The 25,231-nt window shown below is 37.0% G+C and overlaps 6 protein-coding genes and 2 non-coding genes across 9 annotated transcripts; 2 read left to right on the top strand and 6 right to left on the bottom strand.

Moving 5' to 3' along the window:
• Window positions 1-26: 26 nt before the first annotated feature.
• LOC111791730 (putative E3 ubiquitin-protein ligase XBAT35) lies at window positions 27-3,539 on the bottom strand. 2 transcript variants are annotated; one of them, XM_023673200.2, is made up of 10 exons: window positions 3,383-3,539; window positions 2,941-3,046; window positions 2,741-2,855; window positions 2,566-2,646; window positions 2,387-2,475; window positions 2,217-2,308; window positions 1,946-2,027; window positions 1,280-1,382; window positions 944-1,029; window positions 27-810 (listed from the first exon to the last, which is right to left on the bottom strand). In XM_023673200.2, the coding sequence occupies exons 2-10, from the start codon at window positions 3,040-3,042 to the stop codon at window positions 178-180; spliced, it is 1,383 nt and encodes a 460-aa protein (XP_023528968.2). In that variant the 5' UTR covers window positions 3,043-3,046; window positions 3,383-3,539; the 3' UTR covers window positions 27-177. The 2 variants fall into 2 exon arrangements, with proteins under 2 accessions (XP_023528968.2, XP_023528969.2); XM_023673201.2 differs by having other exon boundaries at window positions 3,379-3,510.
• A 49-nt stretch (window positions 3,540-3,588) lies between these two features.
• On the bottom strand, window positions 3,589-3,670 carry TRNAS-UGA (transfer RNA serine (anticodon UGA)). The gene has a single exon. It is a non-coding gene; the product is annotated as a tRNA-Ser (tRNA).
• Window positions 3,671-4,472: 802 nt separating this feature from the next.
• Window positions 4,473-10,020, bottom strand: LOC111790178 (pre-mRNA-splicing factor SLU7). Its single transcript, XM_023671017.2, has 11 exons — window positions 9,810-10,020; window positions 9,054-9,123; window positions 8,623-8,786; window positions 8,431-8,543; window positions 7,158-7,571; window positions 6,916-7,051; window positions 6,506-6,805; window positions 5,609-5,825; window positions 5,173-5,276; window positions 4,923-4,991; window positions 4,473-4,830 (listed from the first exon to the last, which is right to left on the bottom strand). Exons 2-11 carry the CDS (start codon window positions 9,067-9,069, stop codon window positions 4,753-4,755), a joined length of 1,611 nt encoding a protein of 536 aa, XP_023526785.2. The 5' UTR covers window positions 9,070-9,123; window positions 9,810-10,020; the 3' UTR covers window positions 4,473-4,752.
• A 239-nt stretch (window positions 10,021-10,259) lies between these two features.
• Window positions 10,260-11,481, bottom strand: LOC111790177 (transcription factor MYB30-like). The gene is made up of 3 exons (XM_023671016.2): window positions 11,291-11,481; window positions 11,079-11,208; window positions 10,260-11,004 (listed from the first exon to the last, which is right to left on the bottom strand). Exons 1-3 carry the CDS (start codon window positions 11,421-11,423, stop codon window positions 10,527-10,529), a joined length of 741 nt encoding a protein of 246 aa, XP_023526784.2. The 5' UTR covers window positions 11,424-11,481; the 3' UTR covers window positions 10,260-10,526.
• A 2,050-nt stretch (window positions 11,482-13,531) lies between these two features.
• Window positions 13,532-13,613, top strand: TRNAS-UGA (transfer RNA serine (anticodon UGA)). The gene has a single exon. It is a non-coding gene; the product is annotated as a tRNA-Ser (tRNA).
• A 1,846-nt stretch (window positions 13,614-15,459) lies between these two features.
• On the top strand, window positions 15,460-16,915 carry LOC111790176 (phosphoenolpyruvate carboxylase kinase 1). The gene is made up of 2 exons (XM_023671014.2): window positions 15,460-16,324; window positions 16,638-16,915. The coding sequence occupies exons 1-2, from the start codon at window positions 15,538-15,540 to the stop codon at window positions 16,691-16,693; spliced, it is 843 nt and encodes a 280-aa protein (XP_023526782.1). The 5' UTR covers window positions 15,460-15,537; the 3' UTR covers window positions 16,694-16,915.
• Window positions 16,916-17,983: 1,068 nt separating this feature from the next.
• LOC111790175 (low affinity inorganic phosphate transporter 1) lies at window positions 17,984-21,550 on the bottom strand. The gene is made up of 2 exons (XM_023671013.2): window positions 21,375-21,550; window positions 17,984-19,917 (listed from the first exon to the last, which is right to left on the bottom strand). Exon 2 carries the CDS (start codon window positions 19,874-19,876, stop codon window positions 18,314-18,316), a length of 1,563 nt encoding a protein of 520 aa, XP_023526781.2. The 5' UTR covers window positions 19,877-19,917; window positions 21,375-21,550; the 3' UTR covers window positions 17,984-18,313.
• A 1,090-nt stretch (window positions 21,551-22,640) lies between these two features.
• On the bottom strand, window positions 22,641-24,645 carry LOC111791255 (putative inorganic phosphate transporter 1-3). Its single transcript, XM_023672524.2, has 2 exons — window positions 24,040-24,645; window positions 22,641-23,915 (listed from the first exon to the last, which is right to left on the bottom strand). The coding sequence occupies exons 1-2, from the start codon at window positions 24,596-24,598 to the stop codon at window positions 22,864-22,866; spliced, it is 1,611 nt and encodes a 536-aa protein (XP_023528292.1). The 5' UTR covers window positions 24,599-24,645; the 3' UTR covers window positions 22,641-22,863.
• Window positions 24,646-25,231: the final 586 nt, after the last annotated feature.

The following is a 25,231-nucleotide window of genomic DNA, read 5'->3' as shown; positions in this document are numbered from 1 at the left end:
TCCTAGTATGAGCATGGTTGCCAGACGAAAAAACTAAGGGATGTTGATAGAATTGTATTCAAATTACATTACCTCTATTGTGTCCACACAATCAGATAGAACACATTGGTTTATATATGTTGCAAAATATATAAAACAACAGGAACTGCACATTTAAAGAGTTTACTCACAGTGGACTCATACAGCATATAATCTGACAACTTGGTCGATTTTGGCACGACAAACCGGGCAGCCCCATTTCTTGGATTTGATTTCGGTCAAACAATTCATGCACCCAGCCATATGTCCACAGGGTATGCAGGCTCCTTCAATAGGAGCATCCAAGCATATAACACATGAAGAAGAACTCGTTTCCTCTTTTCCTTCACCTGTTTGTAAGGGAACTGTCTGGGCAGTTGGAGATGACAAGTCAATCGGACTTGAATCAATTGAAGGATAGTGAATTGTACCATCGTCCAGAATCTCATCTCCTGCCAATGGAGCTGAAGGCACTGCATCTGGAGGGATGCTGTTCGTCTGGATTTCGGGATGTTCGTTTGAATTGCTGTTGCTCTGGCCAGCTTCGTGCAGTTCCGATTCATTTGTGCCGAATTTCGTAGAATGTGGTGTTGGTGCAACTGGCCCTGTATGGCTAGTAGAGGTACTTGCTTCAGAACTTGGATTGGGTTCAGGAAAGAGTGGTCTCCCCTGGATAGCTGACTGAATGGAAGCACTGATGGCCATGGCTAGCTCCACATCTTCTGTGTCTGGCGGTGCAGTTGCCGAAACGCTCGTCTCCTGGTTAACACTCATAAATGGAGGGAGCATCATCTGAAATATTCCAAAAATTTCCAGGTTATTGGGAAAAAACATGTCAAGAGCTTGCTGAGTCTAAATTCAAGATGGCTCAGGCAGGAAAATATCTTCACCACAGGCCAAGACCGGAAGAGAATGAGCATATTACCGAAGGAATTCCTTTGCATGCATTGCAAAACCACTGAAGTTGTTCTTTGTCATTTTCATTCCCAGATGCAAGTTTCAAGCGAGTTTCTTGAAAACAAAAACAGGTAATAACAATTACAATGAATTCAAAACAACAAACAAACATTAAGTCAAGATCGAGGCTCCTTGGTTATACAAAAATGAAATTGGTCATTCCTCATGTGTTCGTGCGCGTTACTGTATTATCGAAGTGCGAAGGAGACTTGGAAGGTACAAGATCAAAATCATAGGCTATATAGAACCATGAAATGAATGCATCTTTCAGTCCCAAGATGGCCAATATAGAGTCAAGACTTACTTGTGGTGTTATCCACAATCATAACTGATGGATCAGAATTCTGTAACTTCGTCTCCTCCAAATCGGCTCTCCATAGTCGAACAACAATACGTGGTTGAGCATCCTATCATTTACAAAGAAGGATTACAATGATACGAATTGTATGTGTTATTTTCACGTCAATTGTATGTGTACATTTAGATAGTGACCGTTATGCTATTCATATTGTTGCTTTAGTATAAAGATTTTAGATATTAAAAACGAAGTTCGCATATTATGCTTCTTAAGCCATGAGCTTGTTCCTTTGCATTTCCTGTGTTTATATTTGCATGCTAGAGTCATTCAAGTAGTCTTAAACAAGCTATCTTGTGGAGTGATTCGAATCACGAGTTTTCTTTACTCTTAATCTTGACCATCAAATTAATCCGTTCCAAAACTTTCCTTTGGATTGATTCCTTATTATTTTTGGGGTTCTTGAATAATTTAGATCTAAAGATCTCGTGATTTAAGTATTTAGGTCGAATACCAAGAGTTCTATAACATTTGGTATAAGAGCTTTAGGTTCTAGGTTGGTTATACCAGAGCTCTACGTTCTAGGTTCTATTGTGGCAATATCATCTCAAGTCCAGCATTATAATGCAAAAACCTTTTAAATACTATTAAACATTCTAATCTGCAGAATGATACCTGAAGAGTTGTGTAGATTGCAAGCTCCAACTTGAAAGGCTTCGTAAGACTTCGCGTCCCACATGGTAAAATAACAGCCCAGCTGCAATTGGAATTGCATCAACCACAAGAACATAATTTGATAAGAAAAATATACTAGAGTTCGAATCGAAATCGTAGTTATCGTCAATCATGAAATTTTTATATTAATGAATTCGGGTCATCAAGCCATGAACATAGAACTAGGAAAAGAACAACCTTAAATTTGGAATCATGGGAATGAAGTACTTACACTTTCTTTGAAACTAGTTGAGGAGCCAGTAGTTCCAAAAATCCCGGTCCATAGAACTCCCGCAACCAACCCGAAAACAAACAAATATGACTCTGCAAACAACTCCCAAAACATAAGCTTCAATAATCATATTGAAACAAAATTTAGATTGAATTATAAGGTAAACAAACCTCGATCGTACGAACGACATTGCTATGACCTTTTGCTCTAGCAACATCAAGAGGACTCTGACAATCATCATTCATGATCAAAGGATTTGCTGGATATTATAACAAAAATTTCCATAAACTTCATGAAAATAAACAAGACTTTTCAAATATTGTGTTGATATGGAGAGAGTACAACAAACCTCCATGAGAAAGAAGTAAAGTGACATTGTTGTCAAGGCCTCTTTTAGCTGCATGGTGCAAAGGAGTGCCAGCATGACGTCCTAAAATGCATTGAAAAGTGTTTTAACACTAAATGCAATGAGAAGATATCAAATTGAAAGTCCTGTTGCTGAGACACCCAGATAAGGAAACTACCAGGCCGATACGCGTTAACGTTAGCACCAAGTTCTATCAAAGTTCTCGCGACATTGTGAAGCTCAGGACTCATGCAGGCCAAAATCAAGGGGGTTTTCGCTTCCTTATCGATCCACTGAACATATCATGAAAGTAAGAACATGAGCACCAACTGCTAACAATCATATACTTTTAAGAGAACAATCAAATTCAATAATCACCTCAAGGCCTGCACCCTCTCGGTGAAGGGCTTTAATCCCTTCTGAGTTGCCATAGCTAACTTGCTGGTACAACAATTCGTCTTTCGATTGCTGTTGCCCCATTCCACTTCAACCCACAAGAATTAATCAAATAAGTTCAATCGGGATGAAAGAAAACCAGGACTTCGCCCTGGAGAATCCAGTTCAAGACCCCTCTGCAGCAATGGGAGCAGCCCAAACTCCGACGGAATCAAGTCAATGGAGCATTTCAGGTTAAATCGATCCAGAATGTGGGGCCGAAGAATAATTAAGGGAAACCAATCGCATTTTTTTCCCAAAAATTAAAAAAGAAAAATAAAAGATGCTTGCGATTGATTTCCAATTTCTTAACCGAGAAGAGTTTCGAACAGAGATGAAACGAAGAAGTCAAAAGACACAGAACTGGATATTACCCCTTACCTACCATGTATGTGAGAGTGAATTTCAAACGCGCGATAAGTTTCCTGGATTTTCTGAGGAATCCTTACGAAAAAACAAAGAAGCTTCTGCGACGGAGACCGATAGTAGGGGCCGCAAAAGAAAAATCTTGAAGTGGATTATCAGTAGCGTGAACGACATGTCGTCCGACGTAGTTATCTGCTCCCCCAACCATTTCGAAAAATAAAAAACCGTCGACAGCAGGGTTCGAACCTGCGCGGGCGAAGCCCAACAGATTTCAAGTCTGTCTCCTTAACCACTCGGACATATCGACTTTGTTGTAATCTGCTAGCATCTTAATATAAATAATAAAGTATATCCCAGTGAGCCATATCAAAGCAAGCACGTTCTGTAACTTCAAATCCAGAGGTTGCCCACTGAATCGAGTTTGGATACCACCCTATTACAATGAAAATGGAAATGATACTACCCATTTCCTACAACATATTTAATGAATGAAGTATTGCATTCATCTCAGAGATCTAGAAATTTATTGAAACTCCTTCGTATACGTTAGGAGTTAATTGATGAGAAGGGGCTGGGAATGCTTAAACCCAATTCCTACCATGATGAATATAAGCGCAATTGTAGGAGTTAATTGATGAGAAGTCGATAGGAGTTAATTGATGAGAAGGGGCTGGGAATGCTTAAACCCAATTCCTACCATGATGAATATAAGCGCAATTGTAGGAGTTAATTGATGAGAAGGGACTGAGAATGCTTAAACCCAATTCCTACCATGATGAATATAAGCGCAATTGAAATCCTTGGTAAATTGTACATTCGTGTGATCATTTACTATTTCTTGAAACTAGATCTCAGAAATAGATCTCTCAGACTCAAACTCTAATTCAAAGATCGAAATAAGACTCTAATTCAAGATCAAAGTATTTATTGTTAAATTACTAAAAAAAAAATAGAAGTACTCCCAGTAGAAAATATACAACAAAAAAATTGTCGAGTCCCGCAGAAAAAAGATTTCCCGTTCTTCGCTTTCATTTCTTATTTGGAAGTATATTTGTTTATTCAAGATTCTTCGGGACTTGTAATTTTAATATATATATATATATATATATATATATATATATATATGTGCCTGCATTTCCCAGTAACCCTTCTAAAGAATTACATGACCGTTATCAACAGTAAAAAGAGTAACTAATCCACACGCTTAATAATACACGAGTCGGGCCATTGTTGTACCTCCTCAGATCTTCACAATTACACATTGAAGTACAAAGCAAAGATACCAAACACCTAAGTTCTGAAAATTCTGACGGCTAGTTCCTTAATGTTAAAAGGACTCCAAGCGAAGCGACTAAAATATTTACAATACAAGTAGGCTCCCTCCCTAACTTAGTTAAGAAAATCCTTCATGGGATCATCATGATGCACCTTTTTCATCCTATAAGCCTCCATGTCCTCCGCAGTTACCTGCACAAAGGCGGGCACATCGCAGCATTATATATTGAGCCAAACAAAGATAAAGAAACCTATTGATTAAAAAGCAAGAGAAAATTATATACCTCATCATTCCATCTCACGTTATATTTACGCTTTCTTTCATCCTTCTCCTCCTTCCTTCTTTCATCCTCCTGCAAAACAGAAAATCTCATGTAAGAAACAAGTGACAATAAAACCATTTATAATATATATACATCAAATTACAGGCTTTGGAGGAGGCTAGGAGGGGGGCAAATTAGATTTCAGTCTAACAAAATCTGATTAATAACACATTACATTATTACTGCGAGGGGCGATTATTAAATGTCATACCTTCTTCAGAGATTCAGTAAGCTTCTTCTGGTCGAGGACAATATCATCGGGTATTTCACTTCCCCAAGTTGCCAGCTTTTTCTCTTCAGCTAGGGCTGGTGTATCTGTGTAGTGATGATGTCAAAAAACCATTCAGGATTTCAACGATTTCATGAAGATAACAGCATTTGATGCCTAACCAATGTTTACACATGTAAAGAAAGAAATTCATATTTTTAAATATTATTATATCTAAGCAAGCATTATATATATTTAGTGCTACGGACAGGGGACATCTGCTTCAGTGCAAGGGACACACATCAGCCAAACTAATGACAACAGAAATATGTAAATACAAGAAAGTCCAGGTCATTTAGGTTTTACTACATTCAGGAAGGCGTTCCAGAATTTTTTTTTTTTTCAAAAAAATCAATAATACCGGTTCCAAAGTACTAACCTTCAGAAGATGCTTTACGAGCAATATTAGACTTCATTAAGTCTGCTGCTGCCTCAGCAGCCTCAATTCCAGCAGCCCCAGTGCAATAACTGTTCCGGATGGTTTGCTTACAGCATTTATATCCCCACTGGTGATCCTTCCACCATGAGCCCCAAACACTCGTGTGGTTATTAATGAAAACATCTTCCTCATATTTACTTTTGGGAAGAGCCATCTCCTTCAAAGAGGAAAAAAAGAATCAGAAGAAATCAAGCATCATTCACAATCAATCAGTAATCACAATCCTTAAGCTTCTCTCACACATCTAAAACATGCACAGAGCCAACAGAGTCAACAGAATAAAAATGAAGAGAATGAGATGCACAAAATACAGAAACAATGACTAATCTCAGCCCTAACTTTTTTTAATTTGACATTTGAGTGGAAAGCACTCCGACCATTTGTCTAGAACTTTAATGGGCTTTATAGGCGTTAACCAAATAGTATCAGGTGAGTTGGAGAAGGTAAAATTTACTGAAGGGCTAAACAAAATTTGGGTTGTATGACTCCATTAACTACTATGTAAACCACCTTTCGGCTGTGCATTGTAACCATTATCTAATTGGTTCATTGTTTCAGAAAACAAGTGAAACAAATAGAGACACTAGAAAATAACATTTCTAAATCAGAATTAGTAAATACTATTGAATACACCTAATGAATGATAAATTTTAGACATAACATTTATTTTATAAATTATTGGATAGACAACATTTATTTCCAAGAACTTGGATATCAAGAGCATATTTTCTAAAAAGTCGATCATCGGATCCCAACGTAAGGAATAAAAATTAGTATACTCAAAAGTCCGCTATTGTGAAAAAAAAAAAAAAAGAACTGTTTGGATAAATTTCATACCAGGCCTTTAACAATTCTGCCAGCACGGTCATATTCAACTTGCCTCTCGCTTTGTCCCAGTAAAAGTTCCCGAGGCAGATTTCCCTCAGTGGCAGCATTCCCATACTTCTCCAGGATGGCATCTTTCGTATGTGACTTTAACTTCTCTTTAATAACCTTATAGTTCTTATACAGAAGTTCAGCTTGTGAAGGAGCAGCTTGCATATGGATATCTTGTCCTTTGTCAAACGCTTCCCAAGCATGCACATTGAGTTGCTTGAAGTCCAAAGCTTGTCCACTGATTCTATTTTGGTTATCACCCTATTTTAACAAAGATGATTGAAAAAATTATATCCACTCTGACATATAACTATTACTTGGCTAAAATTGAGTACAAATAGAAATTCCATGATAATATTTCAGATACTCACCACATAAAATTTATCGTTTGGATCGGCATCAGGAAGAGGATCTTCACGCATGGACCGAGTTTTGGGATCATAATAAGCAGAGTTGACATCAAGATTTAAAAGATATTTGGCTGTATCCTCCCGAATACGCAAGTTCCTATGATGTGAAGAGATAATTAGTACATCACTCGGACACTCTAGAAAAGAGCAAAGCAACGGAGACATAAAAGGATAAACAAACATAAAAGTATTAAAAAACATACCTTACAGTTCCCGTGCTTCCACCACCTGTAGTACGAACACGCTTCTCAACTTTTGCAAAGTCCATTTGTTTGCTTTCATCAACCTTTGCCTCATCAACCTTCAAATCATCTTCGTCCTCATCTTCATCACTAACTTCAGCATCTTCAATCTGCTTGTTATTTTTCTCTTCCAATTTTTTCAGCTGTTGTTCTTTCAAAAATTTTCTCCTTGCTTCATCTCTAGCCTCATACCTCTCAATGACACGAGCATAGGTTGCTGGATCATACCCATTCCAACGATCCCTTTTTCCATCATAATCTAGTTCAAATGTCTCTATCTTTTCATCTGGTGCTATATGCATGCTTGTCCATTTCGCTCCTACCTTTCGGGGCCTTTCCATGCATGACTTTGAATCATGTGTCATTGCTCCACAACTGGACAAGCAATAAAATATATGAGACACGTAACTCATAAGAAAACTTAATTAAACAGTTACAGAAAATGAGTATAAACTGTAGGTCAGGAAAATTAATACAGATAGGGAATTTCCGTACATAACAAAACCTAAACCAAGTTAAGATCATGATCCCAAACCCATAATATTTTAGACTAGGCCTATTTGTACAGCAACAAATGAAAGTTTAATGTCAATGCTGGATCATGTATTGACAAGTGAGACCTAAGGGTGACCAATTTAATCTGCACTTGTACATGGAAGAAAATCAAAGAGCAAACTCATCTTCAAAATAATTAAATTTAGATCCTGAAAGCAGCCAACATAACCAACATCTTAGCAGGCGGATCAGTTATCTGATCTTTATTTCTAAATTTTCTTTCTGAGACAGCTGAAGAAGTAGAGCAATCTAAAAGTTTATGGACAAAAATATGTTCGCCCAAAATACGATTCATTTTCAAACCCACAAATTGTAAATGAGTTTTAAATGCACTCATAAGCCATGTTATACAACCACAGAGACTTTAAAGATTCCTTTCCCTAGACACGACCATATAAAATTATTGTAATGTGGCACTAATATGTAAACGTTATAGATACTCATGCAAGAGAGACAGCAATAGTTCTGGCTCCCTTATAGAAAACTTAGCCATCCACGTTCAAAAGAAACTCCCCAATTCTAACCAAAAATATGATGGACACCTTTTTTACACAGAAGAATATTGAATAACAACTTAAAATCCTAATTCAATGTCCGACGATTTTTATTAAAGAAACAATTATTAGTAATAACTTGTACGCCCAAAGTCATAGGACAAGGAGGTAGACATCTGACTTACTTTTCACACGCACCCTTCCTATACTTGTCTGCCTGATGTATTTTTGCACCTCTGTCATACCAGGATTTTGTATAATTTGGATCTGATTTCCATTTCCTTTGATGTTTTAAACTCTGGAACAAAATCCAAAGAAATTAAACCAGTGAACGACCAACATAAAATCCAGAAAGATGGGGATAGAGCGAAACTTACTGGTCTCTCAGCATTAAGATACCAAGGTGCAGAGGACATATATTGAGGAATGTGAGGGTTGATTTCTTTCCCATCTTCATCAACCTCAGCTGGTGCAAGCCCTGCTTTACGTGCTTCCTCTAATTCCAGTTGTTTGCGATGATCCTCCCTAGATTTGAAAGCAACTGCAATACAGACCAAAGAGTCGATCAAAACAGTAATAAAGTGGGAGCACTCTGCTCTAACTTAATAGGGTAACCACTATCACCCGAGATTAATACCCTCACTGGTCGGAACTTATTTTCAACAATATTAAGAAGAAACAAAACAACATCTGGTTAAATAATTCCACTCTCAAAAAAAATGTCGAGAAAGACAAAAAGGTGAGACTATGTTCATAATTCTACCGAGACTTTTCTTTTTTAGGTCAACTTATTGCATTCGAAGTATACCTGATGCAGTCGCCATCTTCAGCAGAAACAGAAGGGATATTTGAGAGTAACGCCGAAGTTATTGAGAACCCTAGCCAAAGAAGAAAAGAAAACAAAGGTCAGTGATATAGCTATGGCGGCGGATTGAGGTCAACAACACGTAGAAATTTAATCTTCCAAGAAAATACATACAAGAAAATGCAAAAGGGATAGATATTAAATGAGGAAAATAAGTAAAACCCTCAAAAGAATTTTGAATATGACTATGGCTTACAGATTGATTAAATAGGCGATATGAACAAACCTAAGAAGCCTACTTGCAACCCTCCCAGAAAGGACCAGAACGAAAATGCAATCGAATAGGCAGGAGGCAGAGCGAGATAATACGGAGACCAACTAGATACCGCCGTTTTATGAATGGGAGATGGAATATGAATAACAACATTAAGGTAGTAGGGTAGTCCTCAACACCGATTTTATTTTTCTTTATACTTCTTTCAAATAGACGTACAGAATAGAGGAAGCAAATAGTATACGATGATTTTTAAATGTCAAATTATAAAACTAAGATGAGGTGAACCCAATCTACAATACAGATCCGATTTCCCCAGTGTTCGCCTAATACAGAAATCGAAGCGGATTTGAAGGATTACCCTAAACAGTCCATTATTAATTATCCCGCACAAGATACCTTCAACCAAACCGATCGAACTCCGTTTCGAAACATAATCGCACAACAATTTAGCAGACGTCACAGAGATTGGAACCGGAAAGTACCTTAGATTGAGAGATGGAGAAGATCGAAAAAGAAGCAGCGGATACAAAGCAGGAACGGCGAGAGGGAAGGACCTGAAGCGTCACTGGGCGCGACGGATGAGTAAATCGGAGCGGCGCGCTGGTATGGCGGTGCCGATAACGAAGGGGTAGGTGGCGCGTAACGCGATAAGAGAACGACAAAGAGAAATATGATGGATGGGCCAGGAATATGATGACCTTTTTCCTTTTATTATTGATTTTCCTTTTCATGAATGAAGTGGGCCTGTGATGGGCCGCAGACTTCATGGAGTATGATGGACCGGCCTGCTAGGGTAAAAAGCTGGGCCTGTGTAAATACATAAGTACGCGGTTCGGTTTTTTATAAACCAAACCGACTTAAAAAAAAAAAACAATTCAAATAATTAACCATAATTAAAAAATAATGAAATAGTTGAAAGCATGACGGCACAGTGACAAAATAATTGTCGGACATTTTTTTAATATTAACCCAAATTATCCTTAAAAAATATTTAAAAGAAAAAAAGTAAAGGAGGGATAAAAAAGTAAATTATCCCGACGACATTTTCTTCTCCTTTAGATATTGTTGGTCATTGACCGTAGACTAAAAAAGGTTAATCGATGAGCAAAAGGCTTTTTTTCGTTTCCAATTATACCCTCCTATCCTTATCTAATTCACCATTTACACCAGTATCCCATATAGAGCACGCTCCTGTGAAACTAAAATGCAGGGTCGGTCGGCGACCCACCGGCTTTAACGAACACGCTATACCAAAACTCCATACTATCGTCCATGGCTCTGAACGACGGCCACTGGTCTCGTTCCTCATCATTGACCGTCGACGAGTTGAAAGCCCCATTGAAATTTGCCGTCGACGGCTCCACTGGCCAACGCCCACCACATGTTTGATGAAATGCCTCAAAGATTTCAATATGTTGTTCGCTCTGGAATTCGTTGCAGCCGGTTGGAGAATTTGTAAGTGGTGAAGGGTAGAAGGAAGAAGATGGTAATTCATAATGGTTAGAGAAATCCAGCTTCTGGGATTTGGATTTGGCTTCAACAATGGCAGAATCAGCGGAATTCTTTTCATAAACATGGCTCTGTTTATAAACTACCCGTTTCTTCAAATGGGTGTGCCAAAAGTTCTTAATTTCGTTATCGGTTCGACCTGGTAACTCCGCCGCAATGGCTGACCACCTGAATTCATAAGCTTATTAAAATCACTCTCTGCATCTTATTCTAATGCCATTTTTACACTTGAATATATATACCTATTGCCAAGCTTCTCATGGAGCAGAAGAACCATGTTCTGTTCCTGTAGGGTGAAATTTCCTCTCTTAACACCGGGCCTCAGGTAATTTATCCATCGAAGTCTGCAACTCTTCCCACATCGCAAAAGGCCTAAAAAAGCAAAGAGATTAAAAACAAAGAATCTGGGCATTGCTGCCATTGCTGCCATGGCTGAATTTGATCAAGAACTTACCAGCAAGCTTAGGAAGGGCACGCCAGTTGCTATGGCCATGTTTTTTTATATAAGAGATCAAAATTTGATCTTCTTCAGTCGTCCATGGCCCCTTTTTGAGTCCCATTTTCTCACAGCAAGGAGCTCGCACCATTCTTTTTGTTCTTAAATCTATGTCCAAGATGCCACTCTGTTTTGTCTCTTTGGTTTATGCAGCTTAGCTTATAAAGCATGGAAATATATACATATATATATATAGATGAGTTTTAATCGAATTTTCAAAAGGAAAAGGGCACGTGTGCTTGAATAGTCCAAGTAGGACCAAAGAAAGCAGCTCCTATTGTACATATTTTAATTATATTTGATCAAACATTTGGAAATTTCAAGGAACAGGGGAGAAAGAAAGGGCAAGTGCCGAGTATGTAAGAAAAAAATGAACCCTCCCTTTAGACTGGACCATGGTTGAATTAAGAAAACATATATATATATATATATATATAGTAAAGAACCAGTAAAAGAATACGAGTAGTTGATTTAGTTAAAAAGTAGGTGATTATTTTGTATACAATGTGTGACCAAAGTCAATTTTAATTGAAGAAGAATATTATGCATTTATAGGGATTTAAAATAACATAGTGGACTCCGAGACAAAAAATATTTATGTACGAGTGTAACACAATATATCTATTTAACTCGGCTATGCATATAGGAAATCGTTGTTTAAACTAATAATGAAGTAGTGGAGTGAAAGTCTTTCCCGTTAGCTAAACGGGACTCATGACAAGGACCGCCTCCAACCCTACTCAAATTTTCATTGTATGTGTGTGTCTAAGTGAAACTGAGTAGCTGGACCGCTTCCGACCCTACTCAAATCTCCATTGTGTGTCTAAACAATACTGAATATAATGATCACTTTTGATTCTGTGTATGCAGAAAATTATATTGATTCCTAAAAAAAAAAAAAAAAAAAATTAAGGAGATTTATTTGTTCTCACACGAAGACATCTATACATATGACATAGAAGTAAATAACTATATTTTAGTTTTTTTTTTCTTAACCCTGGGATGGTCAATAACTAAACACGTTTTTAAAGTCGTAGATAATTTAAACTTTATTTCATAAATAAAACACATGATTATCAAGTAATAGAAATATAATTCAAAGCAATAAATTAAAGGTCAAAACTTAGGGGCTTTAATTTTACAATATGTTCACACCAATAAGTTTTTCAAACAAAACTCATCCTTAACACCACTTGATATTTTATAACATGATTGTCTTTATCTTAATTTTATATCCTATTAATCTCGGCTATATTTTTAAAAAATAAACCTCAATTATAAATTAATACACATGTTATAATATTAAATAATAACGAGCGTGTGAATTATTTTAAAATAATTTTAAATTTGTATTAGAAAATTTAACAATCATATTTAAATTTATAATTGAATAGTAATTAAAGAGTGTTAATATATTCATAAAAAAAAAAAATATATTAAACCATTTTAATTTTAAATATATAAATTATTGATCACATTTTGAATATTAACTTCTTTTAATATTTATGGTATATTTTAATGAACTTTTACTCATTTAAAAAAAACGAGTGAAAGGTAAAAGATAAAATAAATAAAAGAAAATAAATGTAAAAACGTTTTGCCACAATTTAAATGTATATTAAACAATTTTAGTTTTAAATATACAAATTATTGATCACATTTTGAATATTAAAATATAACTTTTACTCATTTAAAAAAAACGAGTGAAAGGTAAAAGATAAAATAAATAAAAGAAAATAAATGTAAAAACGTTTTGGAAAAAACAAAAAAGGCTTGGCACGTGGCTCAACAAGACTGGGCCACGAGGGAAATTGTAAAATAATGACTAGATACACTTCATACCTTTAAAAATTACTACATAGTAATAATAATAAATTAAAAATTAATCTAGGTCGATATTTTTAATAACACAATATACAATGGTTCTATTATAACAATTGTCTCTTGAACATGTGAAGGCATAGGTAATTTATAAACATACATTTTGACGTGTTTAAATCTCAATTTAAATAATAATGGTATTTATAAATTATGAAATCATAGGTTAAATATAAACTGTTATTAATTAATTTATAAATATATTTTATATGAAAGAGTTTAGTATGATTATCACAAAGTTTTAAGATATTATATTATTCCTATTTTAATTTATAATATTAGAGTTTGTAAAATAAAAATTGAAGCTTTTGGCACAAAAATGTCGATATGTCCGAGTGGTTAAGGAGACAGACTTGAAATCTGTTGGGCTTCGTCCGCGCAGGTTCGAACCCTGCTGTCGACGTTTTTAATAATTATTGATAGTTAAGATAAGTATATTAGTAAAAATTGAAGCTTTTTAAACAAAATCTTAATATGTCTTGAGTGGATAAGGAGACAATCGTGAAATTCGTAGAAGTTTCGATTTCACATGTTCGAATCCTGCTGCCGGCTTTTTGGGGTTTTTTTTTTTTTTTTTTTTTTTTTTTTTTTTTAATATTAATTTTAAATTCTCTCCTCCTTCTGCATTGTTTCTTCTTCGTTTGGCTTAGCTCGATTTTATCGTTTGTACTAGTTCTCACTCGAGAACAAGATGATTGGTTGAGCCTAATGCTCTCTCAAAGGACAGGATGATAAGCAAATTGAAAGGCAATTTGAATGAGGTGATGCATTAAATTGGTAACAGGACAGGCAAAGGAAGGATAAGAAATCAATGACAACAAGGAAAGCTCATAGCAAAGAAGAACAACCACTTATCGATTACAGGGCCTTATCAAACACAGACTGTGATATCAACACCATAAGTTTTCTGATAACTCACTGTGAAGCAAGACAAAGCAAAATCTGTCAAATGGGGCCCTATGAGACTCAGAAATACATACAAACAAACAGCTTCCAATGTCCCATAGACATCAGTTTCGTGTTGGTAAATGGGTTTGTCATGTATCAATTAAAGAATTGCCTTACAATTAGGCTAGCCTTTTGGTTTCTCCAAAAGCCAATTCTCAAAAAGGTAGAGCCTCAAACAGCAGCCTCTTGTTTCCCTTTTGTTGTGAGCTATCACTTTCAAGGCAATGGGGGTGGAGTACGACCATAGACAGACAGCTGGTATTAAACTCTCACAATTGTATGATCTTGTCTACTTTAAACATAAACTCTCGTGACTTCATTTTTTTTCTTCGTTTTCGCAAAACATCTCATACCATTAAAGTATATTTTATAAACTCGTGCTAATCACTTAATTAGCTAACGTGGACTCTTGAATGTAGCCATTTAAATCATCAAACTTTAAGGTATACATGTGCAATAAATGTAAAGCAAGTACGTACCTGTGGGTACCTTTTATCTAAAATCTTGTGCAGGTCCCCACTTGATTAGAGAAAGAGAGCTACAGAGATATAAACCAATTTAAACGGAATATATTCATTTTCTTTGACGTTTGAATGGTCTGCTGGTTGACCCTACTCTTGGGTCAAAAAGAATATAATTTAATTTATATTTAGGGACTTATTTATTTTTATTTATTTATTATTGTTTTGTAATACAAAAATTTAATATATCTTAATAATAATAATTTGTATTAACCTAAATTTAATTATACTACCAATTATAAATGGTAATGATAATTTAACCAAAATAGAAAATGCAGGTTTCTCTAAAACACAGCATGCTGGAAACTACGTGTCGTCCGGAGTCAGTGGACTTATTATTATTATTATTATTATTTTAAAAGATATATATATTTTGTTTGTTTTTTCTCTTGGAGTAGAAAAAGAATATTTAAGGCTATAACCTTTTCGTTCATAATAAATATTTTAATAATATGTTATTTAAAATATAAGACTTGAAAATCTGGAAAACAATTAAAAATAGAGTGTAAGTCGTTTTTATTTTTCTCTCTCTAAATTTAAAATATTAAATTGAAAACTAACGGAACCAAAGAAGTAAAGGACACGGTAAGGCCAACGGAGAACGGAAGGAGAGGGCAATCTGGACATTTGAAGCCACTAGTTATACGAGTACGGTTTCTGTGATGGACCACGTGGCGATCTCTGATTTGGCAGTTACAACCGAATATTCCCTTTTAACATTCCGAAATTGAATGGAGTTTCACGTTTTGCTTCTATAAATACCGAATCGAAACGCTCTTCTATTTGGTTTCGTACAATTAACAGTGGAAAACGAACGGAGGAGAAAAGGAAAAGAAGAAGAAGAAGAAAAACACAGTAATGAGCAACGATTTGAAGAGAGACTATCAAGTAATCGAAGAGATCGGTCGGGGAAGATTCGGCACCGTTTTCAGGTGCACTTCCAGATCCTCTGGTGAAAACTACGCCGTCAAAACCATCGATAAGCGTCGGATCTTGGCCGGCGATTCACTCGATGCCGAATGCCTCGTCAAGGAGACGAAGATTCTTCATCTCCTTTACCCTCACCCTCACATTCTCGCGCTGCATAATCTCTACGAAGACGAATTTCATCTCCATATGGTTCTAGATCTCTGTTCCTCTTCCGATCTCCACCGGCGAGTCACACTCCAGGTTTTTTCCGAGGCGGAGGCCGCTATGATCATGTCGCAACTGATGCACGCGGTGGCTCATTGTCACCGTTACGGCGTTGCGCATCGCGATATTAAGCCCGACAATATTCTGTTCGACGAGTGGGATTCGGTGAAATTAGCGGATTTCGGATCGGCGGAAATGTTCAAGCAGGGAGAAGAGTCGATGAGAGGCGTTGTCGGAACGCCGTACTACGTGGCGCCGGAAGTCCTGGCTGGAAAAGACTACGGCGAGAAGGTTGATGTGTGGAGCGCCGGCGTGGTTTTGTACGTTATGTTAGCAGGTTTTCCACCGTTTCATGGAGAATCGGTTGTTGAGATCTTTCACGCGGTATTGCGAGCGAATCTGAGATTTCCGTCAAGAGTTTTCCACTCTGTATCTCCCGCGGCAAAAGACTTGCTCAGGAAAATGCTCTGCAAAGATGTTTCCAGAAGAATCTCCGCCGAACAAGTCCTCAGTAAGTATCTACTAATTTACCTGAAATTCGCGCTTAATATTTCTTTTTCGTGTTCTGTAATATTCATCTTTCGCGGAAGATCGTTATTCTTCATTTCGACAAATTAAATCCTCTTACAGAGAACAAGAACGCCTAATTGTGCCTTAAAACTGAAATTAATTTCTCTGAACTTCCTGAATTTTGAGATCTTATCAACATTTGCGATTCAAACGCAGAACAAACAAATCCATGGCATAATTAGTTTGATCTTATTGTGTAGTATTCTTTTTTTCTCATGTTTTGTGATTTTCTATGTTTCTTTTGGGGGAATCAGGACATCCATGGATAACCAGCTGCGTAGAAAGCAGGGCGGCAACGGGACTATGCTAAAGTTTTGTACTAATAGAAGAGAAAAAGGAAAAAGGAAAGAAAAAGTGAGTTTGAGCCTCTTCTTCTTCCTTTCTAGTTTGTATAAAGGTTTTGCGCAGTGTAAACATGGCGGAGCCAAATGAATAAGCATGTGATATAAAGCAGTTGCTCTGAATCACTTGTATGGCACTCTGAAACCTTTCTTGTAGATTTCAATGCAATTGCTACCCAGAATTCTTATCACCATCTGTTTTCTGCTTTCTTCTGGCGTTCAAATTTCTTTTGCAATATCTGAAAGAAAATATTTGGGGTCTGAGAAATAATTTTTTGGAATAGTACTACCAACCTCACATTCCTTATTAAACTACAACGATTCATACTTGCTTAATAAATCCTCAATGAGTTCATATAATTATAACAAACATAGAAGCAGTGTGCTGTTTTTTTTTCTTTCTTTCTTATTTTTTCCAGGTAATAACATGAATGAATAATTGAGCCAAAAATATATAATTAAAAAACTAACCAAATAGGTATTTCAAAGTTTAATTATGATAAGGTGAGAAACTGTGTTAAAAATTAGAAAACTGAGAATCTGTAACGGAAAATCAAGGAGCGATTACCGCTCTCTTATTGGTGAGAACGGTGTCCTATTCCGTACCACGATTTATTGACCTTGAAATTTAAATCTATTTTCGTTTTTTTTTTTTTTTTTTTTTTTGTAACTTTATTTTATTAAAGTGGAGAGCAAATTTATTGGATGATTCTAGAAATACATAATTCCATATATGCCCACGAATCAAGGGTATTCAACACCCTTACAAAATTCATAGATTTTCTCTTTGTTTTTTTCTTTCTTAATTTGCTTTTATTTTTTTATTTGTAATTATATTTTAAATATACCCGATCAATTATTTGGCTATTTGACATAGGTTACCAAAATTAATATAATTAATTATTTTAGCAATAAATTATTTAAATATATGTTAATTAATTGTACATTATAAGGAATTAAATTAATCGTTAATTAAATCTATTAGTTAATTATGATGAATTAAATTCGGTTGATAAAGTTTATTTTCAGTAATTACAACTAATTGCTTATTGATTTACGAGGATTAATGTTCATTAGTATACTAAATATTACATATCATAATTTTACAATATAAATTAAATTTATAAATAATAATAATAAACTATTAATTTTTAGTGATATTTTGAATTGATTTGGATCGTTTTATCAATTAAGCTATTAAAATTTAAAATTATATATAATTTATTCTGCTGAAACTTTGATCACATGATAGACAAATATGACGGTAGAAACTAAATACAAATGTTATTAATTTATATTAAACTGTAAAATACAATACCAAATACAAGGAAGTTCTATTTTCAAATATTTTAAACTTCCAACATTTAATTTGTTTATATAATATGTCCTGAAAATACGAAGTCTTTGTCATTTGCCATTATATTTTCCGAAGAAGCATCTTGTGGGCGGTAGATCGGCGATTTCTAATACGAAGGTTGGCGTACCATATAGAACACATGGAATCTTGTTTTAAATGAAACTATGCATAAAGAGAAAGAAGAAAAAAGACAGACCTCCGGAAGAACGTTCTACTCCAACAGAAACAACGTTCAAACAGGTATAGAATGAGACCTCGACTCTGTTATGCTCTCGTCGCCTTCTCCAGCTTCACCGGATACCTCTTCCAAAGACTTCCCCTTCGATTCAGGAACCAAAAAAGTGAAGAACATCCCAAGAGCATTCACTACACCGAGAATTATCAATGTCTTTTTCACTCCAATCGCCTTTTCCGCATATTGAAATCCAAACGCCCCAATAATGGCCCCTGCTTTTCCGGATGCAGCTGATATTCCATGGCAGGTCGACCGGAGCCTGGCTGGAAATATCTCCGCCGGAACCACGAATGTGGTGGCGTTTGGCCCGAAATTCGCGAAGAAGAACGTCAGGGAATACATCACAACAAACCCAATTCTGTTGGATTCCAGAGTCCAGTGCTTGTACGGAATGGCTATTGCGAACATGAATACCGTCATGAAGAAAAACCCCATCAACTGAATTACAAATCGTCCCATTACGTCGATGAGCGCCACAGTGAACCAATACCCAGGTACTGTACTGCACAATGCAATGAGGGTTTGAGCTCTGGCGATTCTGTAAACCTCTTCAATGGCGTTCATAGTCTTTGCCGGAGGAAGCCAACCAATGGCAGTGAAAATGTCCTTCTGAAAGAGATTCTGACTGTAAAATGCGATGTCCAACAAGAACCAAGTAGAGGTAGTCCCCAGCAGGTGAAGCCCATGTCGACGAAGAAAACCCCTCGAGAACAACCCAAAATCATTCTTCGATTTCCCCTCATCGATTTTATCCTGCTCCGATTCTAATTCAACCTGCAGTACTTTAGACATATCGGCGGCCGCCTGTTTCGCATTTTTTGCAACCAAGGCGGTGTAACGAGCAGTTTCAGGCATTTTCATTCGCCAGTAATAAGTGAGCAGAGCCGGAAAAGCACCAAAAATCACAATAATTCGCCACACATAATCAGCCTCTGGGACGGTGGAGGCGGCGGGATTCTCCTGGTACGATGGAGCTGGGAATTTGGCGTCAAAAGCGGAGGACACAATAATTGCCACTACCCCACCGGCCAAAATCCCAAACCCCTGCATTGCAAACACGGCGGCGATGAAGGCCCCTCGTGTCTTTTTATTGGCATATTCCGACATGATGGTGGCGGAAAGTGGGTAATCGCCGCCGATGCCAAATCCGAGCCAGAATCGGAAAAAACAGAGAGTAGCCACCACAGATGATGGGCGGCCGCCGAAAGATAGGCCTGAAGCTACAGAGCAAATGACCATAAGCATAAGAGTCATTCCGTAGACTCGTTTGCGACCCATCTTGTCACCAAGCCACCCAAAGAAGAGCTGGCCAGAGAGAGTTCCGCAGAAAGCGACGCCATTTACGGCGGCGGCTACGTTAGAGGGCAATTCACCAGGCTTGGTTGAGCCTTCTTTGTGATAGTAAATTCGGCCCAATAGTTTGGTTACGAGAGACACGCAGAAGAGATCATAGGCATCTGTGAAAAATCCCATTCCAGCGATTACAATTGCAGTGAAATGGTACCATTGGGTTTTGGCTACATCCAATGCGTCCAGCACTTTCAGTGGCTCTCCTGCCATGATTAAAACTCTCCCAACTTTCTCTTCTCAGAATTGTTCCCCTGAATTGAAGAAACAAAAGGGCCCATATATGAGGAAGAAGGAGCAGGCGAAGCACAATCACAGAACCAGCAACCTCAACCAATCATAAAAATGCTCAAATCGAGTTACGAATTCCCAGACAAAAGGTGCAAATTTCACTAAAAAACACATGTTGGAGTACGGCAGAATAGAACATAAATGGAAGATTATTTAAATAAAAGAAAGTTCCAACGATGTGGATGGGTAATAGAAGCAGTAAGTAGGCCATAGCAGAGAAGACAACAGGAGGAGGTGCCAAATTTCCTCCGACATGTGGAGTCCCAATATTTTCTGGACCCAACTTTACGAAGGCGACAACCCAACAAAAATTCAATGGAGAAGATTCATTATTTTTATTCAAATTCTGCCGCATCAAAAAACGAATTAGGAACTCATCCCAAAATTGCTTGAGCCTTTCAGATTCAAAAACCTTTTATATGGCAAAAAGAAAAAAAATATATACATTATCTACGTCGTCAACAAGTGCACCTTAACTCATTTTCTAACTTCAAAACTGTATGTATTTGATTTAAAGCAATACTTAAAGTATTTTTAAAAACTATCAGTTCGACTAATTGAAATAGTTAGGGTTTTCTTACTAATATTTTTATCTTTTTAGCCCAACTAAAGTTGGAATTTCTCCCAAGTTCCTATAAGTAATAAAACAATGTAAAAGTGGAATTATACATATATATACATATATAAGTCATCAGCCAAACTATAGCTTTCCCGCGAGGGTTCCACTTTTCAGAAACTTCAGTTCTTTCTCTTATGAATCGTACGCCCTCAAGCCGACATAAAAGAAAGAAGAAATTTCGGAAAGCCACAAAGAAATCTTACTAGAATCAACAATGTCGAAAATGTTGGGAAACTGGATAGTGAAAGAGATATAAAAGATAAAAATGGATCAAAGCTTTGTTTTATGACTCGATGCTTAAAGGATTACACCATTCGAGTATTTATAAGGTTTATACATTGGACCAGAAATAGTAAATCATATCTTAACTACTTTAAATCATATCTTTCCTTTTGAATACTTTGAATTATATCTCAACAGAAAAAAAAATGATTTATATGAATTTTTTTTGTGGTCATTTAAATCCTCTCAAAGAAATCAGCAAGAAAATTCCTCCAATATCCATTCGCAATGCCTTCTGTGACAGCCAAACAGAAGATGATAGAAGAAGAAAAATTGGAACAGAACTTAATCGGAACTGCGTAATAAGAATCTTCAATAAATTTGTCATCATTCGATTCTCTTTGGAAATCAATCGACGCGACAAAAACAAGATTGAAATCGCAACAAAATTTCCGAAAGAGAAGAAACAAATCGACCTAAAACTAAAATCAAAGAAACAGAGAGCGGAAATCAATGCACAGCATTCACAGAGCAAGAATAAAAAGAGTTTAGAGCGGTGCAAATACGCAGTGGCTATACCTAGACGTCGACTCACAGGAAGCACTGAAACACTGCGATCTCCACTATTAGTCCTTGCAGAATCGCAATTCCTGCTATCACCGGAAAATGTGACGGCGGCGGTGGAGGAGGAGGAAGAAGGAAAGGCAATGGAGAGAAGTGAGGAGGGGATGGGGGAGTTAAGAAGCGGCAACCCCATCCATCGCATGTAAATGGAAGGAATCTTGAGTAGCGTTCGGCATCGAATATTCCATTTTAGTTCTTATTTTCCACGTTGGCGCGCGTTTTTTCACGCTGCACTTTCTGTTTTTTGTTCTTCTCCATTTATATCTCTTATTTTATTTCGTTGTTTCGATTTGTTTTAACAAATTAAATCATTTTTCAATTAAAAACATACACATAAATTTATATTTTTTTTATGAAAACAAAAATTAATTACCTTACAGCACACAAATGATGCAATGCATATTAATTGTAAATTAAATTTCATTATTTTTCATGAATATATCTGCAACGCATATTAATTTAATAGTTTCAAATCTGCTCGTTCTTTTCGAAAATTCATATTAAATTAAATTAAAGTTATATTTTCCAACAAAATTGTAAATATGACGCATTATTATTGAGATTACACAGAAGGAAATATTCGAAATGACAAATGGCGTTTATAGTAAATGCCAGCTGTACTCTAGGACCACATAATTTCCCATTCATCCTTTTATTTTTAGTTTTAAATTTGAAAAAAAAAAATTAATCATGTGTTATTTTAAAAATGTTTATTTTAACATTTTAATCGTTCTTCCAATTTTAAGGTCAAGAAAAATGTTGATAAATCGAAAAAAAAAAAATTAATATCAAATATAGTAAGAGTTGAAAATAAACCGAACAAATTATGCAAAAAAATCCAAACCTTAGCCTCGGAATCCGAGCCAAAGTCCAAACCTCAGCCTCGGTAGGAAAACAGAATCCAGACCACATCTTCGGACTAAACCTGGCAGGTTCGGAACCTGCCTAGCAACCCACGGCCCAAACGTCTACGCGTGTTTCCAACTAGCCCAATATCTTTCGGCCCAGAGACTAAGCCCATCTCAATAACCCCGGGCATGAATTCGTCACAAGCCCAAAACCATATTAAAAATAGTGTAGGCCCATAATCATATTGGGCCTGAGTTCGTTACAAGCCCAAAAGAAGAGAAATAGTGGAGGCCCATAATTTTTTATTTTTTTTTTCTGTAACACATTAAAAATAAAATGGTAGTCAATACAAAGTATATAAATTTAAAAATTAAAAAAAAAAAAAAAAAAAAAAAAAAAAAAAAAAAAAAAAAAAAACGTAAGAACATGTATATGACTTTTACCAAGAGAAACAAAATACATAAGGAAATCAAAAATCAAAATGATATCACAAGACGCATACCCCAAACCCCAAACCCCAAACCCAAGACACATTATTTATTAATTCCACAAAATGTCACACAGGAGTTGTTTAATTTCCAATCACAGTCGTAGATCAAACTTGTCCGGCTCTATTTCCCGGTTGGGCGGCGGCGGCGTCTTCCTCCGGCGCCTCGTTCTCGCCGGTCAATTCCTCCAGTGATTTTCCTTTAGGTTCCGGCACCAACAATGTGAGCAAACCGCCGAGGAAGTTGATGCAACCAAGTGCAATGAGAGAGTTCTTAACACCGAAACCCGGTGGGTAACCAGGGTCGGTTTTGGATGCGTCCGGATTCTGCGCTGCGTACAAGAACCCAAATGCCCCGACGATTGCTCCGGCCTTACCCGCGGCGGCGGAGATCCCATGACACGTGGACCTCAGCCTGGCAGGGAAGATTTCAGCTGGAACGATGAAAGTGGTGGCGTTGGGCCCAAAATTGGCGAAGAAGAAGGTGAGTGAATACATCACCAGAAACCCAATTCGATTCTCTTTCAAAATCCAATGATTGTAAGGAAACGCAATGGCAAACATGAAAATAGTCATCATTATGAACCCAATTAATTGGATGGTGAATCTCCCAATGATGTCAATTAAAGCCACGGTGAACCAATACCCTGGCACGGTTCCACAAAGCGCAATCAGCGTTTGGGCCTTGGCGATTCTGAAGCACTCCTCCAGAGCACTCATGGTTTTTGCGGGAGGGAGCCAACCAATTGCTGTAAAGATGTCTTTTTGGAAGAGGTTTTGGCTGTAAAATGCGATGTCCAATAAGAACCAAGTGCTGGTGGTTCCTAGTAAATGGAGCCCATGCCGTCTCAGAAACTCTCTGGAAAACAACCCGAAACTGTTTTTGCTTGTCGCCACGATTTTCTCTAATTTCTCTTCCTCTGCCTCCAGCTCCACTTGCAACACTCTTGACATGTCCACCGCCGCTTGCTTGGCGTTCTTCGCCACCAGAGCTGTGTAACGGGCAGTTTCTGGCATTTTCATACGCCAGTAGTATGTCATACCAGCGGGGATGGCTCCAAACATTAGAACTACTCGCCATACGTAGTCCGCCTCTGGTACGGTTGAGCCCACCGCATCCACTTCGTATGCGGGAGCTGAGAACCTGTTGTTGAATGCAGCTGCACCCAAAATAAAATATGTTATTGTCTACTTTAAGCATAAGCTACTGTTAATATGGGATTCACTTCCAACAATTTTCAACAAATTATTGATCGATATGATTAAATAATGTAATTTTGGTACCTGCGACAATCAAAGCAACGATCCCACCAGCCAAAATGCCAAATCCTTGCATGGCAAAGACAGCAGCTATAAAAGCCCCACGAGTTTTCTTGTTGGCATATTCAGACATAATAGTAGCGGAAAGTGGGTAATCACCGCCAATCCCAAAGCCAAGCCAGAAGCGGAATAGGCACAAAGTGGTCATAGTTGCTTTGGCAGAGTGCCCAAAGCTAAGCCCTGACCCAAACGAGCAAAGCACCATGAGAATCAAAGTAATACCATACACTTTCTTCCTACCCAACTTGTCACCAAGCCACCCAAAGAACAGCTGCCCGGCCAGAGTTCCACAGAGCGCGACCCCGCTAACAGCAGCCGAGACATTAGGAGGAAGCGAGCCGGGTCGAGCAGAGCCAGGCGAGTAGTAGTATATCCGACCGAGCAACTTCGAAACCACGGCAATGCAGAAAAGATCGTAGGCGTCCGTGAAGAACCCCATTCCCGCTATAATGATCGCTGTGAAATGGTACCATTGGGTCTTTGCAACATCGAGTGCATTTAGAACTCCCAATTCTTGAGCCATTTTGTTAATCGCTCCTCGATTTCAACCCTTCTCAATCCAATCCAATTCAATCCTGCTTAAAAAAAACATATATATCATCATAAATTTGAATTCTAAAGTACTTTAAACGATCGAGATCGAGAAGGAAACTCGTAATTCTTACCAAAGTGCGAGGAGAAGCGGAAGGGAATGAGATGATTGAGGGATTGATCATAGTTTATATAGAGAGTGTGGTGAGGTAATGAAATGGGAGAATCATTTTAGCAAATTTTATAATGAGAAGAATCATTAAAGCATCTTTATGGTATATGCCCACGTACTTATACTATTTTAATCTCTATATCTAGCTACAATTAGGACTTTAATAAACAAAAATACTTCTATTAATCAGATTATTATTGGTTTAATATTTCTAATTTGTTGCTAAACAATTCCTCCATAGCTGCCAGTTGCTCCTCCCCAGCTGGCCTTTTCCAATAGTGCACGCCATTACTAATTATTCAAATGGTAACCCTAATTAACTTCTTTTTTCTATGCCAAATAATCCCAAATTACTCTCCCTAATACGTTTCTAAATGCAATTTCCATCGAACTCGTAACTCATCCCGGGCTCTTCATTCAAAAAAATAAAAATAAAAACTTTATAACAATATT

Source organism: Cucurbita pepo, chromosome 3 (genome assembly GCF_057944985.1).
Source record: "Cucurbita pepo subsp. pepo isolate OVF chromosome 3, ASM5794498v1, whole genome shotgun sequence".
Classification (NCBI taxonomy): Eukaryota; Viridiplantae; Streptophyta; class Magnoliopsida; order Cucurbitales; family Cucurbitaceae; genus Cucurbita; species Cucurbita pepo.
Note: the sequence above shows the minus strand (reverse complement) of the source record. Positions and strands in the feature narration are given on the sequence as shown.